General features: G+C 59.9%; 2 protein-coding genes across 2 annotated transcripts in view; one reads left to right on the forward strand and one right to left on the reverse strand.

Moving 5' to 3' along the window:
* Window positions 1-1,565, forward strand: part of Ckap2l (cytoskeleton associated protein 2 like) — a 28,461-nt gene extending 26,896 nt beyond the window's left edge. The window contains exon 9 of the mRNA XM_047522832.1: window positions 430-1,565. Coding sequence (XP_047378788.1) covers window positions 430-655 — 226 coding nt within the window. The 3' untranslated portion in view covers window positions 656-1,565. The remainder of the gene's footprint in view (window positions 1-429) is intronic.
* A 3,631-nt stretch (window positions 1,566-5,196) lies between these two features.
* On the reverse strand, window positions 5,197-22,320 carry Nt5dc4 (5'-nucleotidase domain containing 4). The gene is given in 18 exon segments (XM_053743294.1): window positions 5,197-5,457; window positions 6,043-6,120; window positions 8,422-8,479; window positions 8,805-8,845; window positions 9,441-9,583; window positions 9,586-9,624; window positions 9,733-9,796; window positions 10,029-10,137; window positions 11,147-11,220; window positions 11,394-11,490; window positions 11,806-11,862; window positions 11,973-12,018; window positions 12,021-12,140; window positions 12,143-12,186; window positions 12,257-12,374; window positions 12,458-12,566; window positions 20,984-21,187; window positions 22,291-22,320. Coding segments are annotated over 18 exon segments (1,692 nt in total).
* Window positions 22,321-26,209: the final 3,889 nt, after the last annotated feature.

Consider the following 26,209-nt stretch of genomic DNA (forward strand, 5'->3'; position numbering starts at 1 on the left):
GGGGACGCAGGTCCTGTCCTCCAGGCGCTCCTCACTGGAAGGCACTTCCGGCATACGAGAAACGCCGTCTGTTTCCCTGTCAGTTCTTGGTGTGACTGCCATCCCAAAAGGTGTGTTTTGAATAATTTACAAACACTTAAGAATTTATCAGACTAACCAAATTTGGTGTGAGGCCATTTCCTTGAAACCTGTTAACACAGTTGAAAGTTCGCCACCCCCCGCGGGGTGGCTCCGGTCAGATGAAGCCACACTTCCCACGGGATTGCTCAGCATCAGGAGCAGGGGGGCCGCCACGTGTGGTTCTGGAGTCGGGAAGAGCTACTCTGTGAGCTCACATGGAGGCGGCTGTCTTCCTGTGGAGTAAGACACAGGAGAACAGACGTGATTCTCCTGAAGGTTCGAGGTTCTGACTGCATCTTTCTCCCGCAGAATAAACGGGATGCCAGAAGTGCAGGACATGAAGCTCATCACCCCCGTGCGACGCTCGGCCAGGATCGAGCGAGCAGCGTCCCGCTACCCAGAGATGCTGCAGGAACATGATGTGGTGGTGGCGTCTCTTGACGAACTCTTAGACGTGGGGGACACAGAGTGCTTCATGTTCCGTAAGAATGAGGCTCTTCCCATGATGTCAGCATTCGAGATACTCGACTTATGATTTCTTGACTTTTTTTAAAAAAAGTTGTTTCAGAGCCTCCAAGAAATAAGAAATGCCCTTGTCCAGATGACCTGAAAAAACTGGACAATGGCGCGGCATCATGGGTGCAGGCTATGGACTCTCGGGAGTCGGGAAGTAACTCCCTGCCCTGCTCAAACTTTATGTCCCCTGGAAAGTCCGTTCTGTGCTCCTGCGCACGTTTTAACTGCATCTACCACAGCTTCACACCGTACGTAGGTTCCAGCTACCAAGTGTCAGTGGCTCCAGAGTGTGGAAGGAGTCTGCACTGCACCCGTCCACTGTAGCCCCTCGTAGCTCCTCCTGGCCAGAGGTCAGCGCCACAGTGTGACGGACTCGCCTTTTGGCATCCACCTTAGCAGGGAGGGCAGGTTCTTTCAAGTGGACCTCTGAGCCTCGAAGCTCGCTGCCAGGCTGCAGAGTCAGGCCCCCTGATGCTGCAGATGAGCTTGTCTGGGCCGCTGTGCCTTTGTTCTGAGACCCTAAGGGACTTCTGTGGGTGACCCTCGAATTCCTTCGCCTGGCCCTGTGGCCAAGGGCCATTCTTGTCCTGTGCACCAGGTCTCCTCAAGTAAGGCAGAGTCCTGGGCGCCTGCTCTTCTAGCCTCTTGTGCCCAAACCTAGTTTTGCATCTGTTGCTCAGACGCTTGGAGGAAAAGGGCGGGAGGACACGCACTTCTGCACTTCAGCTCTTCACTCTGCGGGACAGCTGGCCCCAGAAGGCAGCGTCAGCCCCAGACTGTGCAAGTTGCTCTCTTCCCCGGACAGCTGATCCTGGGTAGGCAGGATCAGCGTCATGTAAATATAATGTACAGAAAAACCTAGTCGACACGTTTTCAGGTTTAGCTTTCTTAATATTTAATTATTCCCTGTAACAAAAGAAAACATTAAATTGTTTGTTCTTACATATTTCTTAATCTTACTTATCGTAGAAAACGGGTGGTGGCTTGGGAGGACTGGAGGTGCTCTGGGGAAATACCCACCCACCTGGCCTGGGGGACATTTGCTGCCCTGGAGAACCTACCCTGATAAGGGCTGGCCATCAGCCACACCAGGACGTTTTCATTGTGAGGGACGCAGACCTCCCCCTCCCGCACCCTCGTGCACGCTCTCCCTCTCCCCGCTCTCCTTTCTCTCCCTCTCCCCCTTTCTCCCCCTCCCCCTTTCTCCCTCTCCCTCTCCCCTTCTCCCTCTCCCTCCCTCTCTCTTCCCCTCTCTCTTCCTCTCCCTCTCTCTTCCTCTCCCTCTTTCTCTCTCCATCTCCTCTCTCTCTCTCTCTCTCTCTCTCTCTCAGGTTTATAAACCGGGCTGTGAAGCCCTAACGCCAGCAGCCTCGCTTCCGGTGAGAGGTGCACTGCAGCACCAGGGAGGTTAGGAATCCAGGGCCTGCCTGACCTGGAGGCAGCCTGGCTGCACCTGTGAGGCCAGGGACCCAGAGGACCAAACCCCGGGCTCCCGGTCCGCGGAGCCTACCTGCCAGGTCCCCATGTGGACCCCGCGCTGCCGTCCTGCGGGGACTGGAAGGTTCATCCTCGCCACGCACAGCCCAGGGACCAGCCGCCTGCTGGTTTTGTCTCCTCACAAGCAGAGTCTTGCTATCGAAGGTCATTTCAGAAGAGCAGCTCCCTCTTCCCTGCCAGCTCCTAGCAAGTGTCCCCCGGGCCTCCCTGGTGCTAACTGGCAGAGTAGGGGGAACTGCGGAGTCTAATGATGTGCGGTCCCAGAGCGACAGGTTGGAGGTTCCAACAGCCTGATCGGACAAAGGCCTGTTCCCCAGCCAAGATGTGGAAATGGCTGAACGATTCCGCAGCCGCCCGACCTGCACCTCGGCCGGGCTCCCAGGCCTCGGCTGCTCACTGAGGAAGGTTTATGGGGGAGTGTTCATGGGGACAGGCGCTTTTGCTGAATGCCAGTCTCGTGTTGTCTAGGGCAGGCGAGTATAAAGTGGATCAACGATTGTATGCGCAGCACCACTGTGACCACTGATGACCACGAGCCAGAGGGCAAGGCGGGGGTGCTGGGCAGCCCTCTATTGGCGCCCCAGGCCAGGCGGGGCGCTGAGTCTTCACACGCTCACTCGGAGACGCCTGCCTGCCCCACGCTGAGAGCCCCCAGCTCCTCGGCACCACCTCTCCCACACAGTCCAAGGGACTCCGCTCAGGGTGAGCGTGTGACCGTGCCTGGACAGCAGAGTCCAGATCTCCCCCACCAGGAGCATCGCCTGGGGGATGGCACGTCCTGGTCAGAACCAGTGAGCCTCCGCGTCCCTGGTGTTTGGTGGCAAGGGGCTCCCAGGTAGAGCTGCCGAAAAGACAGGGTGGGAGTCTGGAGCTGGGCTTGGCCCTCTGATGACCACGTGGACAAAACCTGCAAGGACTAGACCGCGTCCGCAAGGATAAACTCAGCCGGAGCGCAGGGCTACCAGTGACAGGCTCCATGCCGACATGGCCGGACCCTGCGTTTTTCTATGAGCAGAAAAATTCCCCTTTCCTAACACCATTTCATTTATTTGACTTTTCATTAGGTGCCAATGAAAACTCCTGAGTAAGGTCCACACACGCTCCGCGTCTGTCTCCACATTCTCACAGCTTGGTGACAGCGGGAACAGTAGCCAGTGAACACCCAGGGGGACTTCAAGCGCATGGCTGTCTGGCGCTAGCCCAGAGCGGGTCCCTCCTGCAAGGAAACAAGGGGGCCCTGGGGAGCCTCTGCTGAGAGACCCTCGCTGCTCCCCGCTGGCCAAGCAGGAGTCCCGTGGCCCGGTCACCTCTGACCACTCATCACAGCCCATGGCCCCTCCATTCTCATCACTTCCTGACCACCAGGAACTCGAGGTCAGAACTGGATATTGGTTCAGCCGCTGAAGCAGCCCCCATGGAAATGCGCCTCAAGCAGCGGCCCAGGTGAAGCACCTAGGGCCAACGGTGCCAGGCTCTGCCACCCCAGGATGCAGCTGTCTATGTGCCCACAGTGACTCCCCCCAACTCCACTCTGCAGCCACAGGAGTGGGGAGAAAGGAATGGGGAGGTGCACCTCTCCTAAGGTCACAGTCACAACTTGGAAGCTTGACGCATTATTTCTGCTGTGATGGAGGGAACAGCGCTTGGTCACAGGTCCCCGGCCATCTTGAAATAAAGCTTGGAATTGTGTATCAGGTGGCCGATTAATCCTTCCATAAACGGGGGAAGCCACACACTGCTTAGGCATAAGGGCACACACCTGTAACTAACTGTATATAAACGTGACATCGGGTTTAAAAAATACAGCTCCACCAAATGAATGGCCCCCCATGGACACGCCTGTCCCACTCTCCCACCCACTGGTCCCAGACAGCTTCATGGGAGTTGAGTGGACCTTTCCCCACCTCCTCCTGGTGCCACATCCTCCCCCACCCTTTCCAGTTCTCCACGGAGACCCAGAGTGGTGAACGAGGTACCCCTGCTCCATTCAGGAAAACGTGCAGCAGCCTCCGGTCGCCAGAGAGAAGTGGTGAGCCAGAGGAGCCTGACCCCAGGAGTCCAGGGGGGTCTCCAGCGAGAGTCACAGATGCAAACAGTCAAGGCCTGAGAGAGGTCAGCGGGCCAAGGGAGAGCCAGAGCAGGGCCCTCCCCTCCTCTCTCCTCTCTTCCCTTTCCTTCTTCTCCTCTCCCGTGCCTTCTTATCCTTCTCTCTCCCTCCCCCTCCCCGAGGCCCCCAAGTCACATCTGCTGACCATTCCTCATCCTTCTACCCAGGGCGGATGCTAAGGGTGGGTTTTCACAGAATCGACTACTGTACAACATTTCAGGAAAGGCATGGACTGGGAGCTGAGGCGTTCGCTGATCAAATGCTCTCCAACCCTGGAACAAGGATCTAGTTTAAAGACAAGGCCAGAGCCCCCGGGGCCTCGCCTGGAGAGCCTTGGCCCTGCAGACGCTGAAAGGCCTTGGCAGCGCAGACCTGCCTGCCTCTGAAATGCACAGGACACACTCAGAAGTGACTCCCAGCACTGGTCTGGTGTCCTCAGTGGACCACAGACACGCCAGCGCACCTGCCAATTGCAGCCAGAGAGACTAGGGACTGCAGCATCAGACCAGGGCTCCAGGGTGAACGAGGGTCCACCCTGCCATTCCCAACGCAGAGGTTCCTGCTGAGCCGCACAGAATGCCAGCCACCGCGCCAAGGGTCAGAACCAACGGCAGGAGCAGAACAGCAAAGGCGGGGCTGGATACCGCGGAGACGCGGCGGCACAGCAGGGGCTCGTCCGTTTGCACACGGGCGCCCCGCGCACCAAGGCGTCCGGGTCGTGTCCGTCAGCCTCCCTCAGTGACCCGGCGGAAAGACCTCTAATGAGGCCATCTTCGCCAGCATGGTCTTATATTTAATAGGTACAGAATCAAGTGCACAGAGACACTTCTAGAAAGAATGCGAACGCAGCTGGAGGCGAACCGGCAGCTCAGGAGGCCGATCAGGGACTCCACCGGTGCAGGAGTCCCAAGGGGAAGACCTGCCGGTCGCCTCTCCGTCCTTCTGCGGTTCTCCTGTCACCTGAAAACAGCTCGAGCAGAAGACCCTCCGCCCTGGACGAAAGGAGGGACGCGGCCCTGGAAGCTTTCCTCTGAGCTCCCGGGGACCCCCGCCAGGTGCGCGGGCGCATGCGCGGGGCGCGGGGCGGGCGAGGCGCGGCGCTCGGAGCCCTCGCCGACCTCGCCGCGCCGCTGGCCAGCAGGGGGCGCCCGGAACACGCGGGCGGAAAGGACACGCGGGGCCGGGCAACGCCCCGCCAAAAAGGGACCCCAGGAAAGCTGGGGTGGCAACAAGGACCCTGTACAGGGTTCAGGGACCACGGCTGCCCCTCGTGACCGCGGGAATCTCGGCCCAAACATCAGATGACCTGAAGCACAGCTGCTCCCTGTCCCCACTGCTGCCTGGAGCACCAGGGACGGGTTTGTAGGGGACCGGCCAGCAGCGGTCTGCAGCGGTGCGGGGCACCTGCAGGCAGCTCACCCCTGTTGAGGAACCTGTGGCCTGTTGACCTAATGCTCCGTTTTGAAAACCAATGGCTAAATTCTCCCCTTTTCTAGTCTGAATTGATATTCACGAATAATATAATTATCTACACAATTTTAATTATTGACTTAATGTTCTAATAAGGGAGAAATGAAGAGTTTAATAATAATACATGTTTCCATATAAATGCCCAAGAATGACTACAGTTGAAAACCAAACCAGCCCCTGCAGATCTCCCAACATCCCCTAGGGCTGATGCCCCTGCTGGTGGCCACTGCGCTGGGCCTTGGTAGCCCCAGGCCTCTGAGCTCCTCAGCCCAGCAAGGCAGCTCCCCCAGCTCTGCTGGGCAGGGCAGAACTCACCACTCCCAGCCACTCACCCTCTGCCCACAGGAGAGCAAGCAGGAGGCTGGATCCAGACTGGCCTGTTCTGGCTCCAAGATGGACTCATGTGGCATCTGCAGGGACAAATACAGTGGAGATGGAGCAACTCCATCAGTGGGAAGGTGCCCAGGATTCCTCAGGTATGCAGAGTCCCCAGCCCACAGCTGCCAGGCTCCTGCCAAGGATGCTGCAGGGGGAGGAAGGTGTTGACCACTGAACTGGACTCCCTCAAAAGCCAGCAGTCAAGGTCGGAGTTCTTAACTCACCTGCCACTCGGGGGCGTCCTTTATTCCCCTTCTCCGTCTCTACTTCTATTAGAAGCCTCTACTTGGGACTTCTAATAGCACGGAGGGTTATGCCTGGGACCTCCCAACCCTGCCTTGCCAATGGGAGCCCTCCAGCCCAGCCCTTCTCGGAGAGGAAGCCACTGTAGGGGACAGAAGAGTTGGACAGCCCTGGGTTCAAATCCAAGCCCTGTGGCCTTGCTGTGTGACAGCAACTGATTTCGATCCTCTGCACTTCGATTTCAACAGTGGTGTAATGAGGACGATCAAACTCCCTTTGCTGGGTCGTACTGAGCAGAACCTTTGAAGAGTACCAGCCCAATGCCCAATCGATGGTCCCCTCTTGAACATCTGCAGGGCAGCTGAGGAGGGCAGGGAAAGCAGGGAGGTAATCCCGAAGACCCACTCGGAAGTCCAGATCCTTGGTCCAGACGCTACGTCTCAGAAGAGGGAAGCTAGCGGCTGTTGGGAGGCTGACATGCGCACGCTCCAGGGAAGCCCCTCGCTGGTCAGTCCCCGGGCCAGTGGCTCCGCCGTGCTGTCATGGCCACCTCTGCCTCCTGGATTTTAGCCAGGGGCATCCTTGGGTCTGGGGGTGTGGGTCCAATTGCAGCCTCTACTGTACCACCTGCTGCCTGCTCTCGGAGGCCACCTGTGACTCCCGGAGGTGGAAGCAGCAGACGCTCCTCCCTGCGACTGGCCGCTTCACTACCAAGGAGACGTGCGATGCGGGATCTCCCCTGAAAGCAGGAGTGGAGCTGGGGCCTGAGGAGCGTCTCCAGCACGGGCACCTCCTGTGCTTGTTTTAGTTGTAAACAGTTATCTGCAAGGTTTCGAAGCCCTCGTGTCTGCAAGATGGGCCTGGGGAACCTTGCAAATTCCCTGCAGGGCTGGGGACCCGTGGGCTCTTCCCAGGCGGACAGTCAGGGGTGAGCAGGAAGATTCGGAGAGACCCACCAGTTCTGGGACCGCCCGAAACAGCGAGCTGAGCGGAAAGTGCAGGAAGTTGAGGCAGGTGGCAGTGTAGAGGTCCGCGTAGCACCTCAGCTGGCTGGGGAAGAGGGTCTGGCGGAGGCCGCAGCGAAATAGGCTGCCCATGGTGCCGTCGCACAGGTCCAGCTCCCCGGTGACCCTCTGGCCAGAGGCGGCATCATGAATGAAGAGCCCGGTCCACCTTGACCCGAACCCCTGGCACCCAGGCACTCTCTGAGGGCGGGCACCCCTGCTAGGGCCAGCCCTCTGACCTTCCTCCTGGACTGCGGCCTGTGTCACCTGCAGAGAGGGCTACTGCTTCAACCGCGACCGCGCACGTTTAGAGCTGGAGCTCCACCCTTTGCAACAGGCCCCTCGGCTTCCCTCTCCATGGCCTGCCTGGCCCCAGAAAGTGGCCTCCCAGGACCAAACCCACAGCCCGACAACCAGGGCTTGGCCAGGGCCCCACCGCACAGCTGAGCCCTGCTTTCAGAGCCTCCTGGGTGACCAAGGGCACCTGTCTCCCCCTCTCTGCACCCCAGTCTCCTCATTTGTGAGTCAGGGTGACTGTCCCTGCCAGCACACCTCCCCAGGCTGTGGAGTGAGCAGGTGGCTGGGCTTCCTGTCTCATGCCTGCAAAAGGCTCCACAAGGACCTTCGCCGTTGGCCCCCGCTGGGCCTGGGGTTGCCAGGCAGCCTGACTCCCTTTGCCTGGGTGTGGGAATCGCCCAGTGACAGAGCAGCAAGCCCACAGGTAATGTCTTCCTCCCTTCTCTTTTCCCAGGACCCTCAGCTCACTGGTCCTAAATCACACTTTCTCAGGCCCCATCTCTGAATGGGGATCAGACTTGGATCAGAGCTGGCTAGCTGGTCACACGAAGCCGCAGTCCGGCAGGCAGGCCCTCCTAGAGAGGGGTCTGAGAAGATGGCAGGACAGAAGGAGGAGAAGCAAGCCTGTGGTCTGAGCCCTTCTCAGGAGCCAGCTGTCGTTTGCAGCACCGGCCAGCAGGGGGCGCCGGGCATCGAGGCCAGGGCGAAGTTGGGGTCAATCAGACTACTGGGCTCCTGGGACCCCTCCCCTACTGGGTTCATCCCCCTCGATCACCACCCGGCTCTTACTTGAATCTCCTTGGAGCAGTTGATGTTTCACAGCCCACAGATGCTCCCATCCACATGCCTGGTACAGAAATGGCCACGTGGCCAGTGGAGGAGGGGAACACAGCTCCCCAGCCCCCATGGAGGGTGAGGAAGGGGTGCAGGCTGGGGTGTGCTGGGAGCGAGTCCATGCTGGGGGGGTTGGGAAAGGCCCAGAGGTCTCGTAAGGTGTGAAGTCTCAAGGGGTCAGTGGGTCCCAAATCCAACCTACCAGGGAAGCCCAGCCTGCAACACGGCTTGGTGTCCTGGCCTTGGCTCAGACCTCACTGCAGGCCTGGGCCTGGGCGCCAGCCCTCCATCCCTCTCCCCACACCCTCCCGCACGCCCAGAGTGACCAGGGCTCTCACAGGTACGGGTCAGCCAGGTGCACGTCCAGCCTCTCCAGCTGCTCTGACCTCACTGAAACCAGACAGGGAGCAGCAGGGGTGAGTGACAGGTGGGTCTGCCAGGCCCCCGCCAGGGGTCTCTGCTCCCCCAGCTGTAATGTCATGACCCCTTATGTCAGATAAGACTTTGCCCAGAGCAAAATGGGGACCACATAGGCCCTGTGAGCCAGGTGACCACAGCATTCAGGGAGTCGGGTGACCTTCATGAAGTCACAGGGCAAAGACTCTCGAACAAACCCCAAACTGGCTGGGATCACAGCACCCCTCTCCCGAGGGTGACTTCAAGTACTGCCTGGGTGGGAAAGCCTGTACCTTCCACACCCCAAAGGCCTCGGGGCAGGTGGGAGGGTGGGGAAGAGGAAGGAATCCCAGGCGCCAGAAACCTGCGGGGTCTGGAGCAAGGAGGCGAGGATTTGAGTCCCAGCTTGGCCCCTACAACCTGTGTGACTTTGGGCAACCCGCTTCACCTCTCTGGGTCTGCTTCCTTGTTTTTAAATAGATTTACCTTCATAAACCACAGGTGGACAAGATTCCTGGTCGCCATTAATCCGCCGAGTAAAAGGGAGGGATGGTGAGGCAGGACGATGTGAAGGTGACCAGCACCCCCTGCTGGAACTGGCCCCAGGGCTCACCCTTCTCCCAGGACAGCTCAGGAACCACCAGGCAAGTCCACCAGCCCTGCTGCTTCTTGGATTTGATGATGTCCCGAAAGATGTGGTCCCCGATATACAGGATGTCCTTCCCCGCGCCGTGAGCAGCTTGCACACCCTGTCAGATGAGCCTGCCCCACGGAGGGAGGACACGAGCAACCCTCCCGCCCTGTGGGTGGCTGGAGACACAGGCCCGCTGAGGGCAGGCCTGCTGGGCCACGGGCAGGCCAGGGCTGTGCCTCCAGAGTAGCTGGCGCAGAATTGGTGCCCCGTGTAGGTGCCCACGCGGGGCTTCCCGGAGTCCTGCAGGGCAGAGGGGAGCCTCAGCCGAGGACTGCAGCCCCCCAGCTGGTCAGGGAGGCCTGGGCGGGACTGGCAGGAGCGACCTCGGTGAGGGAGGTAGGATGCCGTGGGGCCCTGAAGTAGTCCCCTGCACAGGGGACAGGGCAGCAGAGGGCAGTGGCCACCAAAGGTTACATCTAAGAGCGGGCAGTCTCCCCTCCAGCAACCACCATACTGTCAAGGTGGACAGGACCTTAGCACCTGCCATTGCCGTGTTGACCTGTCTCAGGACTGTCCCCTCTGCAAAGAAGCAGGGCTGCTGAGTATCCACCACGATCAAGTCAAAGTAGGGCCTCCAGGGCCTGGGTGGGGGGCATGTGCAGGCACAGGGGACACACACAGCCTGGGAAACCCGACCCTGCCATCCCCCGGCTCCGCCTCGCGTAGGAAGAGACACCTGTGGGCCCAGGACCCAGGAGACCTCCGCAGCCCGGCATCCCCAACCCAAGTGGGCTTCGGGGGGGCCCAGGAGATCCCGTGGAGGTGGGTGTCGGCATGGTGGGGTCTTATATCAGCCTCCAGCCTCCCCACAGCGCAAGCAGAGAGACCCAGGACACGTCACTCACACACGCAGACACACCTGGGCCCAGGGCTTGCTGGCCTTCTTCCCCTGGACCATGCACATGACCCTCACCACACCCACCGCACCCCAGGCCCGCCCCAAACTCCCAACTGCCCCCCTGGCCGTCTAGGAAGCCGAAAGTATCCCTGCCCTCACCCACAGGGAGGCTCCAGCAAGGCCACCGTGGGAGATGACCACTCGCTTGTCTGCCCCGCTTGGAGTGGGGCTGGCCACGGGAGGCCTGGCGCTCCCTGCCCTCGCCAAGCCCACCCTAGCCCAACCCAGGATACTGACCTCACTAACCGCAAACAGGTAAGTCATGGTGGCCTGGCGGGACAGGCAGTGGTCAGGGCACTGAGCTCAGGCTGGACCTGCGGGCCCTCACCCCACTGTCCCCCTCCGGGGCCACAGGTGCAAGATGGGGCAGCTGTTCATCCCCTGAGGCCATGACAGGCCTGTCTCGGGACCTGGGTACCAGCCGGGCAGTGGGACGGCCACTCGCTCCGTGTACTTGTAGCTGCTGTTGGTCCCCAGCAGGATGGGGACTCGTGCCTGGGGCAGAGGAGACGATGCCTTTGGCCTCCCGGGTTCCCCCGGGAGCCCTTCCTAGGGTTCCAGCCCCTGGAAGCTGAGCAGCCCACCCTCCAGGGCAGACCCCAAGCAGCACCAGGATCAGCTCCGCGTGACCTGAAGGCGGATGACCAGGGACGGGCGGCCTGCTGCCTGGAGAGCGGGGTGGCAGTCACCACCTGGCCCTGCGCTCACTCATGTCCTCCTCCACGCACTTCTCCAGGCTCCCCAGGGTCCCCTCCTTGAGGCAGCCCTGCAGGAGGAGCCGAGCCTGTCCATCTGCGTCCTGGTGGCAGGAGGGGCTTGGGCAGCCCAGACCACAGTCCTCAGCAGGAGGAGGGGTGGGAGGTGGTGGGAGGGCCTGGAGGTTGCCCAGGAAGGCCAAGCGCAGGCAGGGCAGAGGTCCTGGGGTCCTGGACCACTCACCGCCTGGTGGACATTGTTCATGGCTTCAGTCACATCCTGGAAGAGGCTTCGGAAGGACATGATGAAGAGGTTCCCATGCTGATAGCCGGTGTCACAGCTAAGACAGGCCAAGAGAGGCCCGGGGCAGCTGGTAAGTGGGCCTGAAGTGGTCACCAACGCTGACGCCTGAGTGGTCCCCCGCTGGGCTCATGTCCCAGCCCCCCGAAGGGAGTCATCTGTGCTGAACACCCCGTGGGGCAGCACAGGCAGCAGGCTCGGCTCCTGCAGGGAGCTCCTCCTGAGCACCTGGAATCCCCCGACCCCTCAGGAGGGGCCCCTGCTCCTCAGTGGGGACCCCACTTTGGGGTTTTGCTGCTGGGCAGCAGCCATGTCCTATTGGTCACCCCAGGACTGGGCAGGGCATGGGACACACTTGGTGTAGCGGGAGCAGCCAGAGAAGTAGTCCACCAGGCAGGCGCAGAGGAAGGTTCTGGGAGGGAGAGCCAGTCAGCCATGCCCCAGGGAGTCAGGCGGCCACCCACAGGGGCCCAGGACGGGCTCCCGCCTCCCACGGCCTCACAGGCAGGCTGAAGAGCGTGCTGCGGATGTGGGAGGATGTGGGAGCGCTGAAGGTCATCCCTCTGCTGAACTTGCTGGGGTGGAAGCTCCAGCTCTCTGCCCTGGGGAGGAGGGGTGTCCCTCACACCTCTGCACCGCCCCCACCCCTTGCCCTTACTCTGAGGAGGAAGGCGAAGCCGTGGGCAGCCCGTCCCCCTTCAGCAGGTCCCCATAGAGCGCATAGAACACCAGCCCCCTGGGAGAGGGGTCGGGGGCTGTGGGGGGGCCAGGCTGGCCACAGCCCCCCGCCGGGCGAGCTCCCTCACCTGGTGGGGAAGCAGGGGTCGTAGGCATGGCGCAGGGTCTCGCGTGGGTACCCGATGCAGACCGGGTGCTCCAGCAGCAACTCCAAGGCCAGTGCCTCGTAGGCCGGGGACTTGTAGGCTGCAGAGGGCCCGGCAGACCCGGCCGGTGGGAGGCTGGCTGCCCCTCCCCAGCCCCAGGCACCCGCGCTCCAGCCCCTCTGCCCGCCAGGGTGCAGTCCACGTCGAAGCCGAAGCAGCGGACCTTCCCCAGCGCAGGCTGCGGTTGACGGGCCCCCACTGGTGGGAACCCAGCAGAGGGGCTCGGGCACCTCTGCAGCAGCAGAAAGAAGGGGGAGCCAGGGGTCCCCCAGGTCCCAGTGTCCCACGCACCCCAAGTGTGTGGAGCAGGCCTGGGCACCTGGGCATGTCCAGGGAGCCGGGCTGCTGCCCGCCACGCAGGGGGTGTCCACGTCCATCCTTGGGAGTGTGGAGGCACAGCTGCCAGTGCGCCAGCTTGTCACCTGGGGAGCAGGGCCACTCTGTGCAAGGTCCGGTGTCAGGGTGAAGGGCAGAGGTCTTTGAGGGAGGCAAGGAGCGATGGGGACTCCTTCAGTGTGTCCACCTGGCAGGGGGGACCGTGGCGCTCAGGGAGGGCCTGTCCCTATCTGTACTTGGAGGAGTCACTGTGCCGCCGTGTCCTGTGGGGTGTTCACAGGCTGAGGCCCCCACAGCCCCCACTCAGTGCCCATCTCACCTCTGGTGCCAGTTCTGCATCAGAGGCCAGGGCCTTGGACCCCTGGCTGGACTCCTGCGGCTGCCCCGACCGCGGCGGCCATGGCCCTGGAGCAAGGAGGAGGCAGCGGTCTCTCCCAGGGCGCCCCGCACACTATCAGCAGGGCCCAGCTGCTGCCCTCTGCCTCTCCCTCAGAGACCTCGGGCCCCAGTGACCAGATGGCCCCTACTGGGCTCCCAGCACCCGACCCTCCTTGGAGGGAGGAGCCGGCGGACGCGCAGGCATCTCCCCCCTGTTCGGGAGAGTGCAGGGAGGACCAAGGATGGACAGCTCTCTGCGCTGGGCCACCTGCCTGTCTGGGGCTCAGGCCTGCAGGGGCCTCAGGGGCCTGGAAAGTCGAGGCGTCTTATAAACAAGGCGAGTGGAGGAGCGAGGAGGCAGGGCCAGTGGTCCTCGATGCCTCAGAAGAGCCCTCCTCTGGCTGTCCACCCGTCCTAACAGTCTGGTCATGGCGTTTCCCAGCTCAAGGCCAAGGCCAATTCAGAAGAAATCCTTCTAGAAGCAGGCGGAGAGCTGTGGAAGTGCCACGTGACTGCTATCGCCACATCAGAGGACGCAGGGCCAGAGGAGGGGCCGCGGAGCAGAGCCATGGGGACGGCCAGGCAGGTCGCAAACAGCCCGCGGCCCCTCAGCACCGTGGACAACAAAGCAGCGGCTTCCCCTCCAGCCGCCTGCCTCCAGAGGCTTAGATGAGGCGGGCTGCCTGTGAGCGGGCAGCTGGCGGAGCACAGGGAGGCCCAGCACCTGCAAATGGATGAAGGTCGGGGGTGTTTACAGGGCTGCTCCTCCCTGGCAGCGACAGGAAGCAACAGCTAGGCTGCGGACAGTATGGAGGCAGGAGGCTGGGTCCTCGCTGCAGAGGCCGACATGGGCAGACTTGGGGATGTGCGGAGGGATGGGCAGATGGACAGACAGCTGGCAGGCTCTCTGTGGTAGGCTTCCCCGAGGAGAATCAAGCTGCAGAAGTCAGAAGGCCGGGGAGTCCTTTCCACCCATGACCCGGGCTGCACCCACCCCCTGGTTCCCCTTTGGGAGCTTTCCCACGCTGCGCAGTTCCCCTTCACGTCCGAAAGGAGAAAGAAGAGGGGCGTGTGGCCACAGGTCACCCAGAAGTCCCGGGCCCCCACCGAGGCAACACAGCAGGGGTACGAAGTGCCCCTGCTTCTCCTATCTCTGGACTTGGGGTCTCCCTGGGACCCTCCGTGCACCTGAGGGCAAGGCAGCCATGCACGGATGCTCAGGTACACGCCGTCCCTCCATGTTCCTCGGGTCACTTCTCCAGGGACACCCCGGCCATCTCCTAGGGTGGACAGGACACCGTGGGGGTGGGAAGGGCACCACGCTGGGGCCCTGGTGTGACCGGCACTGCTGGAGTAGCCGGCACCCCGCCACCCACACCCTATCGCCCATCCGTTGCTGTGGCTGAGTCTCCACTGGGTCTTCGCTGGCTGCCATCTCAATAGGGCCGCTCGTCCAATGCAGAGTCCCTCACATAACTGAGGGCGGCTGGGGAGGACCCTGAGCTCTCACAAGGCCATCCCTGGCCCCTGAGCCGCGGCCACAGGGCTCGCGGCCTTCCATGCTCACCGGAGTCAGCAGGACTGAGCCCAGGCAGGGGCGGGGACTTCACCAACGAGGCAAGACCTCCCCTGCCCACGTCCCTCACAAAAGCCCCTTGACTCTGCAGGGTCATGAAAGACAGAGCGAGGCTGGATCAAAGGAGGCTGTGAGCCGTGACAACCGAGTGCAGCCCACGGGCCCTGGCTCCTGGGCGGGCACACCCAGGGCACAGGAGGCCACCAGGGGCTCTGCAAATAGGGCAGGAATGGGACGCAGGGCAGGCCAGGGAACCATCCCCCGGGAACCCACCACTGCAGCGGTGTGAGAAGACGTCCCTGTTCTTGGGACATGCTCACCAAGAGACTGAGGTGAAGGTCACCATGCGTGTCACCGACCTTCAGGAATCACGATCCTGCACATACACATGCGTGCACACGTAAGTGTGCGCGCGCCGGCTGGGGGCAAATGCTAAAACAGGACAAAACATCAGCAGCGGGAAGCCTTGGCCGAGGACAGAGGGATGTTCTCCGTGTGGTTTTCAATTGTGACTTTTCATAACTGAATCCTTTCCAGCTGGAGACGTTTTTAAGGAAGGTCTGTGCTCCAGGACCCCCTGCCCACCCCACCTCTGAGCTCCTGGTGCAGCACCTGTCCCTGTAGGGGCAGGAGGACGCAGGCCGGCCATTCCCTCAACTCCGCAGGGACCGCGCCTGAGAAGCGTCGAGGTCCAGCGCTGCTGGCTCTGCACGGCTGCCTGCACTCGCAGAGGTTCCCAGGTCAGGGAGCCCGTGGGGGCACGGCTGTCACCCCCGCTCGTCACTCCAGCTCCTCCGTGGCACCGAGCAATGGGGGACCTTGTCCTGGGGCTGGAGGGGGCTTCTAGCCCCGTGAGCTCGGAGAACCGGGAGCATCCCTGGGGAACCAGTTCCTCAGCTTCCTGACACAGGAGTATAGGGACACTGAGCAGGGACCTGAGCAGTCCACCAGGAAGTCCCCAGAGGAGTGTCTGGACGAGGTTTTCAGGAAGTGTAGGCGTCTCATAACCAGCAGCGAATCCAGGGCAGAAAGGACCTGGCCCGCAGGGGACAGCTAAGCATGGGCTTGCTTCTGGGGCAATGGCCAGACCCTCAGACCCAGTGGTGGACCCCTGGCTGGGGTCCTGGGCTCAGCCGTCTTCCCCTCCAACGGCCACATTCCCAAGTGCAGGCTCTGGGAAGGATGGGGGGGCCGTCCCAGGGTGACTAGAGGTGAACTCCACTTGCTGGGAGGGCCTGGACCCAGTTAGGCCCTGGGCACCCGTCCCGGAAACAACCCTGCCCGCCCGGGGCGAGGTCACCCCCTCCTTGGGCGGGGCGGGCCGAGGTGGGGCAGATCTAGGTCAGGAGGTCAGGAGACACCCGGAGCCTTGCTGGCCGCTCACGATGTGGCTTCGGTGCATGTGAAGTGGGGCTGGTGCCCGTGCGTGTGAGCAGGAACCTGGGGTGCGTCAGCACGCGTGGGCCCGCCGTGGGGGGTGTGCCCGGAGGCATGCTGGCCTGGGTGGGCAGAGGGCGTGCCGGTCACTGACCCTGCTCAGGCTGGACCCCCAAGGGCCTGCCACTTTGCTGAGGGGTGGGATGAACAGGGGACAGGATGCCACCCACACGGCCTATGCCAACCGTCCCAGGAGAGCACAGGTGGGGACGGGAGGCCAGGGCTGCCCCACAGACCGTCACCCCAGGCTGTCTGGGGCCCTCTTTTGGGTGAAATTGGCCCCTGAGGCCAGGGCCTCCTTTGCCCCTGGCTGTGAATCAGGGCCGCCCATGGCCAGCAGCTATTCCATCCAGACCGGCAGCCTGGGGGCCTCGGGACCAGCCTGAGGGCTTCAGACGGAGGCTGGGAGGCAGCGCGTCTTGACCAGGAGGAATGTGTCAGGCTAGGGCCAGGCGGGCAGAGGGCAGGAAGCTGCAGAGTCCAAGGCAAGGTCTGAGCGGGAATAAAAGGCCCCAGCACACCTGCCCGGCAGCCCTGAGGCCCAGCCAGGGAGGGCTGAGGGCCAAGGCACAGATGGCCTGGGCAGTGCGGAGCCCATAGAGTACCCAGTGTGAAGGGCAGCTGGCCAGAGCTGTTAGGTTAATCAGGACCTGGGGAGGCTGGAGAGGCAAGAGGCTGGGGTGCTGAGGACCTGGAGTTGGAGGCCACAGCCCAGAAACACCAGCAGGAGACCCCACTTCCTGAGCAGGGAGGCCGGGGCTGGGGCTGATTTGGGTTCACAGCACTGTAATCTCTGATCTGAAACTTGGATGAAAGGTGTTTCAGAATCCAGCCTTTCCTAAGTGTGAGAAGTAACGCAATTTACTGCAAGTGCACGTGTTCACACCCTCAGTGGGGCCTGGGGCCAAGCCCACTGGCCTTCCACAGCCAGCCGGTGACAACTCATGCACACCAAGGGTCACATACAGCCAGGAAAGCACTCACGTCAGGGGGGTAAGCGAGGTTTGCCTGGGAAGTTCCTCCTGGATTTGGATCTCAGGATCTCAGGAGGGACATGGCATCAGAATCTACGGTGGCCAAAGACCCTGCAGTGGGAGGCCCTCTGGAAGAGACAGAGCAGGAGATGGGGGACAGAGCCCCAGGGTGGCAAGGCTGGGGTGGGGCGGGGCAGGTCTAGGCCAGGAGGGACCACGCGGGGCGCAGGAGAGACAGCAGGAGGGTCGCCAGCCCCAGGAGCAGGGCAAGCCCTGCAGAAAGGCCACGTAGGAGGCCCAGATGTCCCCGGATGTGGCCACAGGAGGCCGTGGGGCGAGGAGAGGCAGGAGTCAAGGGGGAGCAGAGAACAGGAAAGTGGGAGCAACCCGTGAAAGGGCCCCTTCGCAGGAGTCTCGGACAGTGGCCACAGTGACAACCGAGAAGCCCAGCGGGGCCATGACTCGGGGCCTCAGTGAGGCCCAGAGGCTGAGGGTGAGCCAGCAGGTGACAGGGATGGTCTTCCTTCAAAACCAGCCCACTGGACAACCCATCAGCCCCAGAAGAGGGACAGCGTCAGAATCAGCAAGGAAGAAAATGCGCCATCTGGGGGTGACCAGGGCAGGGGCAGGTCAGCAGAAGCAGCCGGGCCAGCCAGGGACGCTCCGAGGCCCCGGGAGCCACTCGGTCATTCACATGGATCATGTGAACAGTGAGTTTTGAAAGTGCGGGTGCCAAGCTGTTTTGTCCACAGCCCGGTTCCTGTCACGGTCCTGGTGACCTGTCCCTGACTGGCCCGGGTTCTGTCCCCTGCTCCATTGCAACTTCCCCGTCCAGCATGGAGGATGTGCCCACACCTGACCACACCCCGCCCCCACCCCCAGGGCCAACCTGGGTAAAGACTCGAGGGACACAGGAGAGGACAGGAGTGGCAGGAAGGGGGCTGCCCGCTCCTGGCCAGCCTCGCTAGAGGTCATGGCGTGCAGGCTCCTTTCTGTGGGGGACCCTCCCAGAGGCTGTCCAGGTGCTCACACAAACTGAACTTCTGAGAACGCTCCCTGTCTTCCGCCTGCTGACCAGTCGCCCTTGGGGCCCGACTGTATGTGACACAGGACAAACCTACCAGGAGTGGTGGAAGACGGCTTCCTGGTACAGCAGAACCCTGAACCAAAGGAATGTCATCGTCCCCAGGGGCCGAGACGCGGCTTCACAAGTCATTGTCTCTTCAAGAGACAAGGCGTGTTTAAAGAAGCCTTGTGAAACAGCATGACGGTGACAGCTCGGCTGGGGTGACAGTTCACAGGTTTCTCAGATTCACACTGAGCTGAAGCAGCCTGAGCCTGCCGTCCACCCTCGGAGAACCACGGGCACGTCCCCTGGGGCTCTCGGCAGCAGGGGCTCAGCACTGAGCAGAGATTCTAGGCCGGCAGGAGGGTGACCTGATTAGACACACAGGCTTATTCTTGGACCAGGAGTCCCAGTTAAGGCCCCTGGGCAGCCACAGCAGAGGCAGGGCCCCAGAGGTGACCAGAATGATCCTCATTTTTAAATAGAGTTGCTTATGTCTGATTATAAAAGTAGCACATCTTCATCATAGAATGTTTGCAACATGTAGAAAGTACAGAAAAGAAAATGCCAAACACAGAAAACCACTATTTTTGCTCATTTCTTTCTGGTCTTCTTTCTTTTTATACATATCGATATATTTGCCGACAGAAGGGCTGTTTGTTCACATAACGTGAGTGAAAGGAATTACAAAGTCGTAAGCTGCAGGATCCTGAATTTGTCCTATATACTTGAACCGACACATGTCTATAGCTCAGAATCCTGTTTATTCCACTAATACTAAAATACGACGATTTTCAGTGACTCATAATATCCACCAAATGGAATGTAGCATAAAATATCCTCCCTGTCATGGGACATTTAGGGACTTTCCAGTGTTTCAAATGACTCCATGAGGCACCTCCCTGTTTCTCTTCGACTCTCTTGAGCTAGATTTCTAGAAATAGAGTTGTTTAGGACCCTTTTCATACATTGCCACATGGCCTTCTGAGAGCTCATGGAAACCGGCGTCAGGGCCAGGGGGTATGGGACGCCCGGTGGCCACACGTGTCCTGACCCTGTCCTCACGGGCAGAGCTTTTTACCAGCAGGAGGTAGATCCAGGCCAAATGCAGAGGCGACGCGGTTAAGAGGTAAGCCGATCCTCAGAGCCATCTGGGACTCTGGGACTAAGCAGAGCGGCACCGCCTCCCAGCATCAGTCAGCCCGCACACAGTTAGGCTGCTTCGACAGACAATTCCGGAAGGTCAGGGGTCACAAGCAAGGTTCCTTTCTCACCCACATTGCTCAGAAGACGTGAGTCAACTGCGAATTTTATTCCATGTCTTCTTCTGAGGCCCAGGTTGAAGGGACAGCCCAGCTCCTACCTCCATCCTCAAGGTCAAGGTCAAAGACACAGACTAGAAGCCATGCTGGCCCTGAAGGCTTCGCCCTGAAAGTGGCACGCATCCCTCCACTCTCTTCCCGTTGGCCCAGTGCGTCAAGCCGAGGCACGGCAGCGCGAGGAGGGACACACACCTCTCAGGAGGTCCTGCGGTCCCGGGGGCCTCACAGAGGGCCCTTCCTGGGCCAGGTGTGGCCCGGTGGTAGAGGCTTGCCCAGCACACACAGGCCCCGGGCCCCACCCGCCACCAGGGGGAAGCAGAATGTTTGCTGAGCGGCCAGATAGGACCTGGGACGGAGAGCACGGCCATCCACAGCCACACAGTCAGAAACAAGGGTCGGCACGTGCCACCACATCCTGGCACCAAGCCGGACGCCAAGGATGTCTGCCAACCAGAATCTCTCCACCCTGGAGGACCCCTGCCCGGAAGCCTCTCTAGTCACAGGTGCAGGGCATCGGCCAGGTTTGCCTTTCGTGCGAATACACTCCTTTTTAAAATGCATGAGACATGTGTGTCTGTGAGCACACACTCACAAAAACAGGAGAGGGCCAGGCCTGCGCCACGCCCGCGAGCCCAGCAGGGGAGGCTGAGGCAGGAGGAGCACGGGTTCAAAGCCAGCCGTGAAACAAAGACCACAGGGTAGAGTTCGGGAACGCCGGGGCAGACAGGGTGTGTGATTGCAGGTCTCAGTGTGTTATGTCCTGGCACACATCATGAGTCCCCAGCAGGGACAGCGGAGGTGTCTCTCAAACTCCTTGGACTATAGAGTCGTTCATTTCAGATCCGTATCCTAGCCTGGGTTCTGAGGAACACACTTTGAGAAGTGAGGAGTGACCTCCGAGGTCAGCAGGTGACAGTCAGCAGACCCTCCGGGGACAGAACTTCTTAGAATAGAGGTGTTCTGATTTAGCTTTCACACCCCAAGGAGGGCCGACTTCCACCAGGACACACCCGCCAGGCGCACGCAACCTGCGTGCAAACTCGGCCCCCACGGGCCGGGGAGCCGAGCGGCCGTCCAGCCTGCCCCCAGCTGTCAAGTGTGGAGCCCGCAGGGGCGCGGGACTCAGGGGGCGTCCATCACATCCTCCTTCGCGCTCTTTCATTTTATTTTATTTTTTAAACCACAAGCAAACCTCCCTTTTAAAATGAATACGTCTATAGTAGACAAGACCCTTCGAGGCAGACGAAAGAGAACAGGTATCTCTTCCTTCTTGTTCAACACTGGATCCACAGTACCCATGGTGACTGGCACGTAGTAGGTGCTCACTGAACGTTTATCAGATGAATCTGGCTGTGCCAAGGGGAAGGCAGTAGACACGGAAGGAAGGAAGACCCCGACTGCAAGGCCCACGCCAGTACGAGGAAGACGGGCGTGAGCGCTCAAAACCCAAGAGGAGAGCCTTTGTGTAGAGCTTTAACGCCATGGACTAAAGAGCAATGGCTAGGAGGACGACGCCAAGAGGAGGAGGAGACAAGGCCTGGACAGGCAGAAAACGCTCACCAAAGACACGTCCGATGGAGGACTGCCATCAGACTCTGCAAGGAGCCCTTCACGCTGCCTGCGAGCAGACGGCAGCCAGTGCAGAAGCAGGCAACGGGCCACCACAGACGCCCGGCCAAAGACGTCGAGCGGCAGCAGGCAGGCACTCAGAGGACGCCCAGCGTCGCAGGCCACGGGGGACGCAAAGCCAGGAGGCAGGTGGCGCTGGGCAACAGGGCCAGTGGACAGCCAGCTCCTGGAAGAAGACCAACAGCTCCCAGGGAGGAGCGAGCACGGAGGTGGTGTCTTCAGACTCACGAGACGCAGGCAGATGCAGGCCCGTTCACTCCCAGGACCGAGAACGGCAAGACAAGAGCACAGGGAAGCCCCCGGCCACCAGCCGGCAGGGCGGGGCTGCAGGGCGAGCGGCGCCACAGTCTGCCGGTAGCAGAGGGGGCAAGAGTCTGCGTTTGTAATTGCTATAACTGTACAAGAAACGCGGAAGAAGAGACATGAAAGTAAAGACAGGATTTCAGAAGACAGGGAAGAAGCTGGACCTGCGAACAAGGCAGACTTTTCCTGGTGCCCTGGTTTGTATTTTCAAATTATGAGCCATGTAATGTAGTATCTATTCAAAAATGTAATGAAAAACGACAGGGAAATTATCATATAAAGCATTATTATAACCAAAAGCAAAATTACACCCTGAACACCAGAGTCATTCCCCAGATTGACACATTTTAAAATCTGTAGCCCAAAAGCACACGGAGGACCCAAACACTTCAAAATAATTTAACATAAGCACGCCTCCCCTGAGTCACCAAACTGGAGAACAGTGGGCACTTTATTCTCATGTTACTATAGACCAAGTACAGTTTTTTGGTTGGTTTTTTATTTTATTGGGGGGTAGGGAGTTGGGTTTTTTAATACCAGAGATGGAACCCAGGGGCACTTAACCTCTGAGCCACATCCCCAGCACTCTTATTTTTTATTTTGAGACAGGGTCTCACTGAGTTGCTTAGGTCCTCGCTGAGTTGCTGAGGCTGGCCTTGAACTTGTAATCCTCCTGCCTCAGCCTCCCGAGCCGCTGACAGGTGCAGGATGGCAGATGTGCCCCACGGCCCGGGTCTGGATGAGAAATGAAAACGAAGGACTACGTCCGTGTTAAAATGGGTTCACAGTGGAAGTGACTTCATTTTCTCCAAAGAGCCAAAGATCCTGTTCAGAATTAACCCAGGCTGGCGAAAGGGGTCTTGCTAAGTGGGGAGAACTTTCTGGAATCCCCAACTCAGAGTCCCAGTGTCCACCGGCTGAGCCCTCAGGCTCACCTTCACGTCTTTCCTTGGTAGGTCCATCATCCCTCCGGTGACTGGCTCTCCCTCTACCTTCCCCTCCCAGACCTGCCCATTCACCATCCACCCAGGTGGAAATCACAGGACCAGCCGGGTACAGTGGCTCACGCCTATAATCCCAGCTAGTTGGGAGGCCGAGGCAGGAGGATTGCAAGTTCAAGGTCAGGATGAACAATAACAACAAAGGCCACAGCAGGGCAGAACGTAGCTCAGAGGCAGAGCTGCTCCTGGGTCCAATCCCCAGAGTTGGAAGGGCTCCCCAGGGCTGGAGAGAAACAGACCCAATCACTCAGCGCTGAATGGTTCAGCACCTTCTGAGGGACCCCAGGGACTGGGCATCTGAAGACAGAGCAGAGTGGGGGTCAGCAGGGGACCAGCACGTCTGGGCTGGCTCTGCCCCCAGCTGCCGGTGAGGGCAGGGGCAAGGGAGGCCGGGACAGGCCAGGTGGGCCTGCTGCTGGGATAAGCGTCCACGGAGGAGCTGGGCAGCCACCGAGGTGGCCCACAACAGGAGGGTGTGCAGAGCGGGCCCGGGGAGCTGGGGAAGTGGCTCCTGTGGTCACCAATGCCACCCCGGTGGCTGCAGAGTCAGAGGTCCGTCCAGACGTGCGGCTCTCTAGCAACGGGAGCTCTGCTGCTGCAGCCCAGCCGCAGGCTTGCTGCACCTCTGTTCCGTGTCCCTGGAATGTGTCGGCAGGGGCCACTCTTCCCTGGCTCCCGCCCCACTCCACACAGCAAGGTCCAGCAGAGTCCACGCCTCTGAGCTGGAACAGGGAGTTCGCCAGCGGAAGGCGAGCGTGTGCTGGGCGCTCGGACGACCTTCTCTGCAGCCCAGGGCAGAGGGTGGACCTCCAACCCCTCCCCGAAAATGCGACTTGACTCCATCAGGGTGTTTTAGGTGTTCAGAAGATATGGTGCCACGTTGTTTAGTACGAGCAGCACTTCCTTGAACGCAGCCGTGTGTGGGGTTCCACCGAGGCTCGCAGCGCCCGGGAACGGTCAAGGTGGGACGGGATGTGGAGAGCCCTGGGGGCAGTCACCAGTCGCTGTGACATTTCGCACAGCAGATCTCTTGCCGAGCCTCACTGGGGTCTGCAGCTCCACCCACAAGGCACATGGACTCGGCAGGAAGCAGCCCCTGGGGGGACGCCCAGCCCAGCGAGCAATGTCCCCCTCACACAGCAAGAGGGACACTCACAGGGACGCAGCCCTGTGGAGTCCCAACGCCCAGGAGAAGACGTTCCCAAGAAGTCACCGTCTGTTCTCTCATCAGCTGTCATGACAAGAAGGCAGAGCTCTGCGTGTGTGAAGAGGGACTGGTCTCCAATCTACCCTCAGAGCACGGGGCCAGCCATTGTGCGCGTGGAAAACATGCGGGACACGTTTTGGTCCTTCTCAGTGGACACACGGCAGGGACAGAATCATGAGCATAACAACTGAGTTTCCTCACCGCCCCCCAAGGAAGAAAAGGGCCCTGGGGGGGCCTGAGCAGGACGGAGAACCCAGCAAGAGGGAGGGAGGCTCTGGAGGCAGCGACGGCGGCGCGGCCGAGATTCGGCAGAGTGGCGTGGCAGGGGCCACCTGCACTGCTTGGCCACCCAGCAGCGGGACCCCCTCTCAGGAGTCCGGGTTTACTTCACCTCCGTTTCCCTCGCAGGGAAGGTGTGGACGCACGGCCCTGCCCACCCCATACGCTCCCCCAGGGCCTCCGCCCCCAAGGTGGCAGCAGAGGGTCCTTGCAGCCGGCCTGGGGTTCAGTGTTGGTGTGGCACGCTGCGGGCCGCAGCCCCGGCGCCACGCGGTCCTAACCAGGCCACCTCTGCAACAGGGTGTGGGCAGTCTTGCCTGCACGGCCTGCAGGCTGGGAGCCAGCCCGAGTCTGTGGGCACCCCGGCTGCCCGGCGGGAAACTCCTGCCTACAGGCCACGCCTGACCGTGCACCTGGGCGGTGCACCCCGCACGGTGCTCTCGGGGACCCTCACAGAGGCCCAGCGCCACCGAGGCCAGTTCAGGACCAGGCTTGGGTTTCCTCTGGACATGTCACTGGGCTCAGGCGAGAGCACAGAAGCCAGGTTTTATTCAGGTTCCGTACAACGTGCATCTGGGCCGTGGAAACGCTGGGAAGGAGACTCGCCCGGCTGTTCCCAGGGCTGCCCCTGAGAAAGGAAAAGGACGGAGAGAGGAGGACGTTTTGCTTTGAATTTTTTCTCTGAATTCTTTTTAACCATATTCATGTATTATTTTTAAATGTTTTCAAAGTTTAAAAATACTTATTTAAAAAAAGAAATGCAATATGTCTACAAATACATCAGTGTCTCCATAAAAGATAAAGTAAAATATTCATTTTGGCAAAAAGCAGAGCCTTTTGAAGAAGCAGGTGGCGAGGAATTGGTAGTGTGCTAACATCAGCTGAGAATCCTAATCTGGTGAGCTGTCAGGATCACACGCATGGCTTTTTGTGGTTTTTTTTTTTTTCTTTATGTGGCATGTCTTGAGGTGGTTTTATAATACTTGTGCAACAAATGATTATTTTTAAGTAATCTTAAACAGCCAGCAGAAGAAGTCCTCTGCTCTGCTCTTCAGCAGACTTAAAACAAGGCAAAGATGAGGTGGGAAAAGCCCCAGTTAGCAGGAAGAGGCAGGAGAGAGAAAACCCAGCCCATTCTTAGACCTCCAGTCACCTTGAGAGTCACTGCTGTTGGGCTAAAATGATCATCTGTTGCAAGGACAAACGTAAGAGAGCCATTTAACAATTATGCAGCCTGGGCAACTTAGCAAGACCCCGTCTCAAAATGAAAAGGGTTGGAGATGGCATTTATTGATAGAGCACCCCAGGTTCAGCCCCCAGCACCACAAAAACAAAACCCAAAAACTGTGGTATGTCCATACAATGGAATGCTATTCACCAATAAAAAGGAAAATACTCAGTACCCCAGGTTTAATCTCCAGTGAAAGAAAGAGAGGGAGAGAGAGAGAGAAGAAAAGGAAGAGGGGGAAGGAGGAAGAGGGGTGAGCAGAGAGGGACAAAGGAGCAGCAGGGCACTTGGGGGCAATGACACTTTATCTTGATTGTGCTGAGGTCTATCCTGGTGTGTGTATTTGCCCGACTCTTCATTGTGTAGTTAAAATGGAAGCATTTTATTGTCTGCAAAGTATACCTCAATAAAGTTGATGTTAAAAAATAAATGGAAGAGAGCATATTGGCCAAATTGTATTGTTATATTGTGTGCCTGTACAAATACGTAACAACAAATCCCATCATCGGGTACAGCAATACTGCTCCAATAAAAGAGTGTGGAAAGGAAAAATCAGTAAATAAACGGAGGACGGGCTTGGAGTGGGACCCCGTGTCAGGTCAGGGGGCCGGCGTGCTTGCTGGCACTAACGAGTGGCGGACAGGTATGGCTGCTCTTTGGGCCAAAGGATTGGGGACTTGACTAGACTGTCCAAGCTTCCATCCATCTCCCCACCTCCTTGCTGCAGGCACAAAGGAGGTCAGGCCCGACTGAGCAGGAGATGTCACCCTCCTCTCTCAGTCCCCTCTGCAGGTCCCAGGCAGCTCAGGAGAGGAGCCCATGCCCGGCATGGAGCCTGGTCATCAGAGAGTCAGCTGCAGGGGCTCCAGGGTCCCATTGCTTCAGAATTCACTGTTTGTCCCTACAGCGAGACAGCAGGCAGTATCCTGAAAGGCTGACTGCTCTGTGCAGAGAGCCCACCAAAAGCAGAGTCCCAGCCGGACCCCTGCTCTGGGTGCAGAGAGAGAGGCCAGGGAGGCCCTGGCTGTCCTCCTCTCACGGCCTCCCTCTTCACCCTGTGGCAGCAGGGGAGAGGGAAGCCAGATCCTCTGTACCACTGGGGCAAAGACAGGGCAGCCCAAGCCCACCCCCATCCTCAC

This window comes from Sciurus carolinensis, chromosome 13 (assembly GCF_902686445.1).
Source record: "Sciurus carolinensis chromosome 13, mSciCar1.2, whole genome shotgun sequence".
NCBI lineage: Eukaryota > Metazoa > Chordata > Mammalia > Rodentia > Sciuridae > Sciurus > Sciurus carolinensis.